This window comes from Calonectris borealis, chromosome 6, assembly GCF_964195595.1.
Source record: "Calonectris borealis chromosome 6, bCalBor7.hap1.2, whole genome shotgun sequence".
NCBI classification, from domain to species: domain Eukaryota; kingdom Metazoa; phylum Chordata; class Aves; order Procellariiformes; family Procellariidae; genus Calonectris; species Calonectris borealis.
Genome location: NC_134317.1, coordinates 11,109,003 through 11,121,123, shown reverse-complemented (window position 1 = coordinate 11,121,123; position 12,121 = coordinate 11,109,003). Strand labels below are relative to the sequence as shown.

General features: G+C 40.4%; 1 protein-coding gene across 3 annotated transcripts; it reads left to right on the top strand.

Annotated features, from left to right (window-relative positions):
* Positions 1-46: 46 nt before the first annotated feature.
* Positions 47-12,110, top strand: CEP70 (centrosomal protein 70). 3 transcript variants are annotated; one of them, XM_075152833.1, is made up of 16 exons: positions 83-488; positions 759-864; positions 1,027-1,150; positions 1,475-1,655; positions 1,971-2,140; positions 3,371-3,430; positions 4,141-4,240; positions 4,629-4,717; positions 5,070-5,144; positions 6,241-6,343; positions 7,010-7,180; positions 7,839-7,985; positions 8,534-8,702; positions 9,946-10,060; positions 11,030-11,109; positions 11,501-12,110. In XM_075152833.1, the coding sequence occupies exons 3-16, from the start codon at positions 1,029-1,031 to the stop codon at positions 11,560-11,562; spliced, it is 1,644 nt and encodes a 547-aa protein (XP_075008934.1). In that variant the 5' UTR covers positions 83-488; positions 759-864; positions 1,027-1,028; the 3' UTR covers positions 11,563-12,110. The 3 variants fall into 3 exon arrangements, with proteins under 3 accessions (XP_075008935.1, XP_075008934.1, XP_075008936.1); XM_075152835.1 differs by having other exon boundaries at positions 183-285; XM_075152834.1 differs by lacking the exon at positions 7,010-7,180 and having other exon boundaries at positions 47-285.
* Positions 12,111-12,121: the final 11 nt, after the last annotated feature.

The window sequence follows — 12,121 nt, the reverse complement described above, 5'->3', positions numbered from 1 at the left end:
CCTCCCCTCCCCTCCCCTCCCCTCCCCTCCCCTCCCTGCCGGCGGCGGGCGGGCCGTTACCCTAGCCTCGGCCCACCGCCCTCCCGACCGGCTCCGCGCCTTCCCGCCGCGAGCGGCCCCGTGCGAGGCTGCATCCTGCCGCCGCCCGGGGCCTGCTGAGGCTCCGCGTCCTGGTAACCGGCCCCTTTCCTCTCCTGCGTCCTGGTGGCCCTCTGCGGGCGGCGGCGCGGGGCCGGGTCCCCGTCGCCGACGGTCCGAGAGCGGGAGTCCCTCGCCATGACAGAGGTACCGTGGTGGACCTGAGGTTGCTGTTGTTACTGCTTGGTGGTTAAAAACAGAACAAAAGGAAAAAACGAACAATAAACGCCCAAAGCAGGCACTCGGTCCTCTGAGGGCTTCTCTCGGGGCTGGGGCAGGGGGTCGAGGCCCGCCGCACCCCCGGTGTGTTGGAGTTACCCGTGGGCCTGTTGCCTGGGTTTTTTAAAAAGGTAAATTTTACTCATTGCACATGTTTCTCCTTCCAATAGTGATCAGGAAAACGGAGTATTCTGTATATTGTTAAGTACGCTTTTTCCCGGGATTTTTTGCAGATTCTATATAGCCCACCTATAGTGGCTGGGGCCTCTTGGGGGCTTGGGGTTTGTTTGTTTTTATTTGGGGGCATTTGGTATCCTCCACTGCCAGCACAACAGGAAGGACTGGAGACCCTGAGCTATCTTGAGAACTCAGGTTTCTGTCTCTTCTTCCCCTTCTCCCAGCTGCAGCAGGAGAAGGCAGAATGGGAAAACTTAAACAAGCTATTAGTGCGTCGTGGGTTGAAACCGGTGAGTCTTGCTGCCCCCCAAAGCTGCAGAAATATATCAGGTAAGGAAATGCTAATTTTACAAGGTTTTGTATTTGGAAATAGTAAGCCTAAGTTCATAAGGCATCTCTAAAGCCATCACTTCCAAATGGTAGCAGAGATGCGATCTTCTTCAGCTATTAAAAGCTTTTCATTATGACTTTGCTTATTTTATGTATCTCCAGATATGATTGTCTTAGACAGTCAGTCTTCTCTAGGAATAAGACTTGCATTAAAAACGCTGGTGGAAGACACTGACCGACAGCAGAAAATGATGCAGGGGCTTATGGAGGCTAATCATTATCTTCGGTAAGACACAGTGGAAGAAACTTACTTGCTAATGCAAAGCAAAAGTAGTATCAGTGTCCATCTCCTGCCAGGTGGAGCTCTTGTCACACCCAAGGCCTAAGACCCTTTCCCTGAGATTTTTGTCCAATATGCAGCAATGTTGGCCTTTTGAGCTCTTACGTTATTTCATCTGCTGCTGCTTCCCATACCAGCATATTTCCCGTACCTGCTGCCACAGGCTATTATTGAGTGTCATCAGATAATGTTGATCAGGCCTGTGCTTCCTTCACTGTATTTAGTGAAATGAGTTTAATTTAAATCAAGGATTTATTTATTTTTTTTTAGAGATGAGGTGCGACAGGAACGAGGTCGGGCATCTCGAGAAGAACAACGGGCTAATGATTTGGAAAATGTGGTGAAAAACATTAAGTCCAAAATTTGTCAGCTGGAAGATGAGACGATAGCTAAAGTTTGCCAGCAACAGAATCAAGTCAAAGAACTTCAAAAAGATCAACAGATTTCACAGGTAATTCAGATAGTGCTGTCTGAGGATTCAAACTTTTGACTTGTTTTAAAAGCTCTAAAAATATTTACATTGATAAAAATAAACATGAGTCATAGAGTTAATACGCTATTTATAGCTAGGATTTTTCAATCCATAGAGGATTTTCTAGCAATAATTTAGGAAAATATCTGTATCCTTCTTCTACTGCCTCTTCAGTATGGCTAAAAACCAAGTACTAAGCTTCCTTGGGACCAGGTGCCTACTTGGGCATGTACAGTACAGTCTCCAGCTTGTGGGTTAGAATAATTTCATAATGGTCCCATTATCTCTTCACAGGCAAAATATCAACAGCAGCAAGAAAAGCTGCAAGAACAGGAAGAGATTATTGCCCGTTTGCAGAAGGAGCTGTGCAAAGTTGGGATGGAGGAGCAACGGCGTGTTGCCACTCAAAACAAAATGTTTTGTCAGTTTTGCAAAAGAGCCCCCAAGTCTCTTCTAGATCAGCAGTAAGCAATTTTCTTATATTGGTGAATGATCTGTAACATTAAATGAAGAAATGGATTTTAAACTAACTATTCTCGATATTTATGTGAAAAAAAAAAAAAGCTGGAGACCTTAGGAGTGCAAGCTGAAATATGAATTCTTGTAAAGGTACATCAGTGCAGTAATTTTGTCTTGTATAATAAATGCGAGCTGGATAAATCTGTGGCAGAAAGTAAAAAATTATCAGGCCCTGGATACACTAGGTGTCAGCAAAGAGAAGGGAATGATTCACTCTACTCCAGAACTGCAGTATCTGCTAGGGTGATCTCATCCTGGGGTTCTGACATTTTAAAATGTAAATTAAAAAACCAACAACCCCCACCCCCCCAAAACAACCCCCAACTGTCCAGTTTGCAGTCACTTCTGAAGTGCAACTGGTCTTTGCAACTGCTGACTGTCGGCTTGCTGTAAGGCTTCCCAGGTACTTCAGTGACAGTTCTGAGAAAGTATTCCAAGCCTATGTCTCTTGCAGCAAGATCTCCATAGTTCTGCTATAATCAGAGATTTGCCAATTCTTAGGCCTCAGGTAGCCATCACTTTATTGTGCTGATGTCGCCTGGTTTTCCAGGCCTGTCTAGTAACCTTTTCCTGGGAAGCATTTAAAAGGGGTTGTGTGTGCGCAGCCCTTTTCTCCTGCCCTCACTGTGTGAGAAGGATCACCGAATTTGGTTCCCTGTGCTTTCTCCTCTCTCTCCAAAACAGACAATCTCAGAGTGCTCAAGAGGAAAGGCAGTTTCTCAACTGTTCAGTTTTTTTGTGGCTAAATTTTTTGCAACCACTTACTTTGAAAGCACTTTTAGTTTCTTTGGCGATGGATGTTGTCAGGCTATGTGGTGGGACCTGTGTTCTCTACCTCCCGCAACAGTCGCTGAGCCCTAGCACTCGCGTGGCCTCGCTGTTCAGATTGCTGGGCAAACATAGTCACAAGATGAGGAGGCTTTAGCTTTGACTCCTCTTGAATAATTTTGCCACTTTTAGTCTAGTACAGAGTTAAAGTCCCTACTTTTCTGTTTTGGAAAACGGTGATTGTGTGTGTTTGATACGAGAGAGAACGCAGTATTCGATGCAGTCACTTCTGAAGTGCAGTGCAGTTCTGTAAGCTGGTCTGTTCCTATGGGGTGGTCACAGTATCTTTCAGGCATGATTTTTTTGAGAATATCTGAAATTCAAAATACCATTTTTCCTTTCTTCAGGTTCCTTTGTCTAATTGATTATTACGAATCTCAAATTAGCCAAATGAAAAAGGAGCTAAGGTAGGTCTTATTTAGTGCCTTATGGCTTACTGTTCAAAATTTTCTTACTCCTTACTGTTCTTAAAGCTTGTAATGGTAAATATTCTGTGTTCCAGATGTCACTAGCATGTAAGAAACAGCAAAGGATTGTAATGGTCGTGGAAGTTTGGATTCATCTGGGGAATAGCTGTCAGTCAGGCTAAGCAACTGCTCAGTCAGGAGGCCAGAACAGCTAGGAAGTTTTGGGGATATTTAGACACTTGAGCTGTAATTCTTTCTTTTTTCTTTTTTTTTTAATTTTTTTTCCCTTCCCCTCCCCTTCTGTCATGGTTCACAAGCAGAAGAATTACTGCATTAGCAGTGCTCAGTCAACTGATCTCCCTAAACAAAAGGAATACCAGCTTTTCAGCTCTATCGCAGTGCCTACATGGTACAAAGCAACAACCAGATACATGAGACATTCCTATAATTTGAGATTATTATCTTTAAAACCGAAACGGGATTTGCTTGTACTGGAATTTGTCTCAAGGAATAAGTGCACTTAATTAGTATATGAAACAGCTTCCCAGAAATAATAGAGAAGAGCAGTGGATCTTAAGGCAGAATTTCTACTCTATTTACTTTGCAGTTCATGGAAACATTATTATCATACATAGCTGCTAACTAAGCCAACTTAGATCTCCGAGGTAATCGAATTACAGTAAGCTGAAACAATTTATTTTTCCCAATAGGCAATATAAAAAAGATGAAGACCAGGTACAGCGAGAAGCAAAAAGCAAGGAAGAATTCTTAAATCTAGATGCTACTCCTAATTATAGAGCACTGCTCACGGTATGGAACTGCTAAGAATAAGTCAGTGCAGATCTCTAAATGGTAACCCTTCAAGAGCCACATTGAAACATATATGTGTTTGATTTCTATCCCCTTGTTCTTATCATTTGTAACCTCTCTGGGCAGGGTTTTCTGTCTTTATGCAAAGATCTGGTACTATGTTATGAGTCGCCTTTGCTGGGGACTGAATAGACCTCCTTAACCACAGGTTCTCCACCTGCAGTCTAATGCAGCAGGCTCTTGATCTTAGTCGACTAATTCTGCATCTGTGCTGTCTTGCTATATAGGCAAATGGGAACCCTTCTTAACACATAGGTACTTTAAAGTGTTCAAGCTCATTGATTATGGAACGAGTGAAATAAAAGAAATAACACAGTCTATGTTGCAGTCTTTCCAGAAACAACTCGTTGAAACAAAAGCCAGGAATGAACAGCTTTTTCTTGAAAATATAAGCCTCAAGAAAGATTTGGAAATAAGGTGAGGAAGGATATTCTTTGTAAGGGCACTTTTGTTGACTTTGCTTTACAAAGAACGAAACTGAAAGCACCAGCAATTGTAAAAGTATAGTATGAAATCTGCCTTTAAAAGCAATGCATAGAAGTAAGATATGGCAGCAACAGTCAACCTTTCCTCCCTACGCTGTTAATAACAGCAACTGCTAATGGTTATTTTGCTGTTTCTTGTTGTTGCCATGTAGAAATGTTGCAGAATTTAATTTCCAGAATGATGTTGCGGCACTGGCAAAGCTTTCTTACTTTTTCGCTTGGCTGAGTTTTGTAGATACCTTCAAATGCAAGATGTGTAATACAGTACTTTTTCTTTCTAACAGACCAACTGCACAGGAATTAAAACTTTACAAGCACCAAGTGAAGAAACTAGAGAAAACTTTAAAGAAAACTATCCAGTAAGTGTATTTCTTCAGAAACTTTCATGAATCCTCTGAACTTCTTAAGGCAAAGATACTCTGTAGCCTGTAATGTGGCTAGTAGCTTATAAAGCACGGACCTTATCACCCTTCCTCGGAGCCTGGTTATGGGCAGCAAGTGCTACCGCATCTCCGAAGACACCCTGTGAATCTCTGAAATGATGGCATGGTCTCCAAATGGGGGCACAGCAGTGTGTCTCTTTTATTTCATTTTTTTCTTTCTGGATTTGATCTGAGTGCTATCGCAGGCAATAAGGAAGGACCAAACTCTGTTGTTTGCTGCTTCCCTGAGCTATAAAAAAAGCTACGGGTTACATTATGGATTATGAATGAGAAAGTACGAGTTGGCAAAATGTTGCAGCTACTGAAGTTATGTCCATATTATTCTTAGAAATTGACTTAGTTTTTTTCTGAAACACTGCTAAGAAAATACATTGAAGGTATTAGAGATCCCATATTGACAAAGTGTTTTTATCTGTAATTTCACTTAATCATTTGTGCATGTGTATACTGAATGCTAAATATTTTATAGCCTGAAAAAGACATCACTTAAACTTTAAAAATGTTCAGTTCTTCATTTTACATCGTGTATATTTAAATGGTCTTTTCTCTCATTCAGTGGGTATGATTTAGATGGTAGTTTTAGAGAAAGTCATCTTAGATTTGACAAGTAGTGAGCTATATATAGTAAGCCAGGAAAGGTGTTGAAGCAGAAGCAGATAAAAACTGTGAGCTTAGAATTTGACATAAAATTTTGAGTAAAATTCTGGATTTTAAGTCTTCAGCTGTAGTAGAACCTCTGGTAACAGAACAACTGTACATCTGGTGGTGTCCCTTCTAGTCTCTGGAACAACCTCAACCTGGAGACTAGACATAAATTAACTATATTTACATTAGGTATTATATTCTTCAGCTGGTTCAGTTGATGGAATTCCATTAGCAGGCATCATCAAATGGAGATTTTACTTCGTAGGTGTAAGTGTACGTGCTACATACCTGGTTCTTTAATCAAGTTGAAAGTAGTATCTCCTGCTAAGGCTACTTGTGTAACCCACGGTATGTATTTGGCGCGTAGATCTTCAGGGAGTAGTACCGGAGAAAGAACAGAAGAAAAGAAAGAAACTGAGAGTATCGCAGGAGTAGATCAGCTGCAGGCAGTTTGCCAGCAATACTTACAGGTATGCAAATTTTATCTGTACTGTGTGTATCTAGCACATGAAATATAATACATGAGTTTTGTCTAACTGTGTAAACTGAAGCATGCTATTTTGAAGCTAAGAGTTCATATGAAGTCCTCTACACAAGATGTGTAATGTTCTGAATTTGGCAGTTAATGTAGGCTTGTTCTTAGTTGTTCTATCTTAGTGTAAACTACCTGAAAATACAGCAAGGAAGCAGAGACTAGGTTGGCAAACATCAAATCAGTGATTTAGCTGAAGTCTTTCCAGGACAGGGTTCAAGGTCTTGAGCAAAACAGATCCTTATGTTACAGTTTTAAACATGCCTGAAGAGATAGTGGCTTTTATTTTTCTTTGAATAAAAAAAAAAAAGCAAATATAATAAAACTTAGCAAAATGTAAATTGTGGAAGTAACAATGCCTCAAGTGGATATATATCCCTCGAAGGGAAGTATATTTGCATTACTCTTACATATCTTCTAGCTATTACATTTTTAAATCTTTGAATCTATTACATATTGAATGCATCTGTAAAATTCATCCATAGTAACTTATTGGAGCTATTTATGATTTAATGTTTAGACAATCATGACTGTGGTGGGGAGGGGTTTTATTATAAAATGTCATACATATTTGAGCAATAACTTTTGTTATTTGGTGTTGAAGGTTTTGTCCCATATTGATTCTATTTTGCGGAGTCCAAGAGCTCCTCCATTAATATACAGGCGCAGTAAAGGGCCAGTGCAAAATTATATTAAAGAGAATGGACAGGAATGTGGATTTGAGCACCTTCCGCTTACTATAGAAATGTGGGCAGATCAGCTAATGGCCCTAAAGGTAACGCATTATTGTACTTGGCTTTATATTCCTCCTTTAATCTGCTGACCACCCCTCGGCCTCTCCCTACATGTAGGTTTTTTTTCCTGTGTGTAGCTTTTGTTATTGCCTGACTTGGTGTTGAATTTTAAAAATAATTCTGCTGTCCATTTATATACCACTCTAAAACCACAGTGAAGTGAAAAATGTGCAGTGTGCTACAGGCCAGAGAAATTCTTCTGTGTATATCGTCTAAATGTTTTTGTTCACTGACTGAGTCCCTGAGAAGACACTTAAGCTTTAGAGTCTGTGTACTTCACACATTAATGACGATGCATTCTCTTTCTTCCTTTTGTTGTGCCAGAACAGTAACTTTTTGACCTAAATACAAGTGAAGTAATTTTGTTTAAAACCAAACTCTCTGTGACCAACACTTCTTATTTCACTGAAACTATAATATATGAAGTACTTTGATTTTTAGACTATCAATCAGTGTTCTTTTTAAATCAAAGAATGTAAGCAAGATACAGTGCTTAAATTCCATGAAAACTAAAACCTTATTGTCTCCAGTACTGGGATGTTTTTGCTTATGAGAAACAGAAAATCTGCCTGTTTCTATAATAAAAACAACTTTAAGGAGTTACTAAAATAAGTTCTGTCCCCTCCCTTCTTTTAAAAGGATTTGCATAGGTCCTTGAGAAAACTCTCTCTGGAATTGGTGCCCTGGCACACTGCAGATCCACAGGATAACAGAGAATCCATACGAGTTGAAGACCTCCAGTTCATAGTTGATGCCATTTTGGAAGAAATAGAAAATAAGGAGAAGGTAATTCTTACCAGGGGTTTATGAACACAAGTTACTGCGGAATTCTTAAATGCATTTTCACACAGTGATTAGATTTGCGCATTTGAAAGCCTTGCGGGGTTTAAGAAATAGCTGTTTGAAGATATTCAATAGTCAAAGACTGTTTTAACATAATGGATAAAATCACCTTGGGGAGGATGCTTTGATCAAAGTCATTTGACCAACGATGAATTTGCATTGCCCTGTAGTCTCAGGTATTATCCTGTTCTGTCTGTTTCTCAGTCTCAGAATACATAAATGTACTTGCTTCTCTGCTAAGCTTTCTTCTCTGCTTACAACAGAGGAGAAAGCTTTCAAAAGAGTATTTTTGGTTTGCTGGATATTTGTGTCTGAAAACTCTCTTTAAAATATGTCTTCAGGTTTAAGAATACTTGAAATGCCGTGATTTAAGAAGGGAAGTTACACCCGTTTTTCTTCATAGACTAGTTTTAAGAATGTTTCACGGTTTAAAAGAATCCTTGCTTTGTTAAGCAATAACATTGATGAATTATTCTTTCTGCGTCCTACAGAACAGCCAGACACCGTCCTTACCCACCCTGTTTGCAATAGTCTCTCACTTCCAGAAGTTGTTTGACGTGAATTCTCTGAATGGCGTTTATCCGCGAATGAATGAGGTTTACACAAAGCTTGGGGAAATGACCAACGCTATGAGAAATCTCCATGAGCTCCTGGAGCTAGGTAAAGACTTACCACCTAGCCTTAGTCCAGACCATTTCCAAAGGAAGAAGATGACAAGTGAAAGGCTGATCTCGTCATAGAAAATATGTTGAGCTGCTGAGAAATGAGTAAACTAGGTATATTCTTCACTGCGAATTGGGGGTTTAAATAGCAAAACCCCATTATTTTTTGTAAGCCTTTAGCAGTTGCTGAGGAATACCAGGGAGGCAAAAGAAAGGAATAACAGATGAAATCGAATTTTTTTTTTTTTTTCTTCACGAAGCTTTGTTTCCTGTGAGCTGACTTCATAATTCTTCTTGGCCATCTTTCATTCTCTACTTGAAAGATACCAAGTTTAAGAAAAAATAACTCAACCTTTGCTGTAGATTTCTGCTCAGTAATTCATTCAAGTGTAATTATGTCCAGTCCTCAGAAACTTCCTTCTTATGCTGCTAAACATAAAAAAAGTTGTTGTTGACTGTCAAAAACTAAGTGCCAGTACTCAGAGGCATTCTTGGTTACTTCCCAGTACCCATTCTCTTCTGGTTTGTATTTCTGGAGAACAGCAGCTGCTGCTGCTCATGGGTTTAAAGGTTTGGCTGTGCTGTAGGCTGTGCAGCCCCAGAGCAAGGCTCCTGGACTACTAAGGTCTTCTGAGCCTCATTCAAGGAGGGAAGCAGCTTCCTGCCTGCAGCCAGCACAGGGGATGAGGAAGCCTCGGTTTCCCTAATGGAGCTCAAAGGATGCCTTCTCCAAGCCTAGTTCTTCTGAAATTGAGGGAGAAAAGGACAAGGAGCCTTTTACCTTCAATCACAGCAGTCAAAGCAGGTAAAATCCAATACCAAAACAAGTTCTGGCTGTTAACAAAGTATTTATTGAGCAGGTTCCGTGGTGGCCTAGCCCCTATCCCGTGCTTCTGCTGTGTTACAGGAACCTAATGAATAACCCTGTCTCTGTATGTAATTTCATTTGGCCGATTTCCACCGACATTGTAGGGTGCAATTTAATACCATCTCTGCTGTGAAAATACGCAGCTCTGACAAGTTTTTTAGCCATTAAAGGATTAGTGAGAGATTCACCATTCCTAGCTAACGTTAGTTTCTTTCTGACCATAGGCACTTTGTTTTCTGCGAATGATGGAACTTGTATACCTAGATGTGTGAAAACCGAATAAAATCTGGGCACCTGTAAGAATTGGATTGTGTCTAAAATACTTTCCTGTTATTACTGTGATAAGAAACATGAAGTGTTTGTTTTTCCACAGACAGTTCAGCTCCACCCACTGTGGTAGTAGATACTGTTGGGAAACTGTGTGACATAATTAATGAGAACGTGACTGAGCAGGTACAACAGCTTCTGGGGACCCAAGACATCCACAGGTATGTGGGGCTGTTCCACTGGTGACCATTCTTCAAACATCAAATTTAGTAATTGAGAGAACTGGCTAAAACTGATACTGAAAGAAACGTTAATAATTTGTTACGAAGTCCGTGAGCTGTGACAGTGAAGGAGTTACTACTATACTACATGAAACAAATCCTGAATACTTTCGAAAGGATAAAGCTGGCAAAGAGGAAGAATTAAGGCCAGAAGGTTCCAAAACGCCTTGTTGGTTTGCATGTAAGGGGATCAAATAAGCCTTAATAGGATGTGTGTTTCATAAGGAGACAAAGCAAATGCTGCACGTGGGTGGGGAGGAGAAAGTGTTGCAAGGTTTCAACTGTAATATTGAAGCGTATTAGTTGCTAAGAGAACGTATGCCTCAGGCTGCCTGCAAATATTTTGGGAACGGGACAAATCTTGCTCTGTCTTCGACAGATGACAACATACATATACTTGGTGGCAGACGATAAGAGCTTGCATTCAGCATGGGCTCTGCAGACATACGAAAAGTTCACGGCAGCAGGCAGCAGGTCTGCCACATGCTGAGTTAACAATACTAACTCCCTCAACCTCTCTGCACTCCTCGCAGTTTTAAGTAGAGAATAGCTGCTTATAGAGCATTCCTTGCACCACCTCTGAGGCAGTTATGTCAGCCACCCCCAGGCAGTATATTTAGCATACATAGACTAATGTACCAGTCCAAAAATTACCTGGTGCCATGTAAGAGGAAAGGAAGGATGTATATAGGGTATAAATAGCAAAATTAGAGATCCTCTTTTGACAGCTCACACTTGTTGGCTGCAGGTTTCAGAACTCGAGAACACATTTTTGGTGTAGATGGTTTTATATACTACTAAGTAGTGGTGTTTTCAGAAAGTCATGACGTAGTACGGCAAAACGGCCAAGGAGATGAACTTAAAATGGCCTTGCACCTTGTGTCTGACAGTCTCACCTGCACATTTCAGTATAATCAATAAGCTAGAAGAACACGAGTGCTTCTTTCCACCATTTCAAGCCCTCATTCAAGATTTGCTCTGTCTTCTGGGTGAGTAAGATTTGCAACAGTTGTAATTATCTTCATGCCAATGCTTCCTCTTAAAACTTTAAATAGCTAACAAGTGTTTTGTTTACTGCTGGTGTGCTAAATCACAAGGAGGCTGTGAGGGAAGGTGCTAACTTTTGCCTCACTCTCCTTTCCATCTTTCCTCAGGAAGTGACCAAAATACTTTGTTTTCATTGAACGTGGGGTTGCATATATTCAATCATACTACTCATAAGATAAGCTAAGTTGAGTTTTTTTCCAAAAGCATTAAAAGGTGTGAGGAGTTTATTTTATTCACTACCTGTATTTCCAACATTTAAGTTAGAATTTTGGCTGGACTTGAACATGCTCTAGGTACATATGCCTTACCGTCTTGCTTTTCATTCTGTTTCAGGGATCAGTAATGTGGATGATATTTTACCTACTGTGCGCAATTTGAAATTGGAGGCTAGTTAAGAGTTAGTCTGGTCTGCTCTAGCAAGGTTTATCTTACCTGAGAACGTACCTGTTGATGCATGTGACGTTACAGCTACCTCTAACCTCTGTTACCCTAATCAACAGCTTCAGATTTTTTGACATAAATAAAAGCTGCTGCATTTTTTCATTTTTCTTAATTCTTGTTTCATGGTCAATTTAAGAAAAACTTACTATAACTGCTATCAGCTGGTCTACTCAATCCCAGAGGGAGAACCAATACACTCCATATCCATCTAGGAAGCTGAACCCAGCCCAAAGCCAGACCCACTGTAACCACTAAGCATTTTGAATGTTGCTGACAGGGTAAGTATGAGATAAAGGTGCTCTAACTGCCTTAGCCGTAACGCTTTCATCATTGGCCTATCTTGGTTTTCTGGAGAGCCTATTTTAAAAATGCTGTTTACATTTTCAGATAAAGTTTGGGATGCGAGCAAATTGTTATTCAGTGAGTATTCTTCCTGGTTATGGACTGAGGTAGACTTGATTAATATAATCTAGACCAAAAATATTTGAAACTTGCTTTAGGTGGTGTTTTATG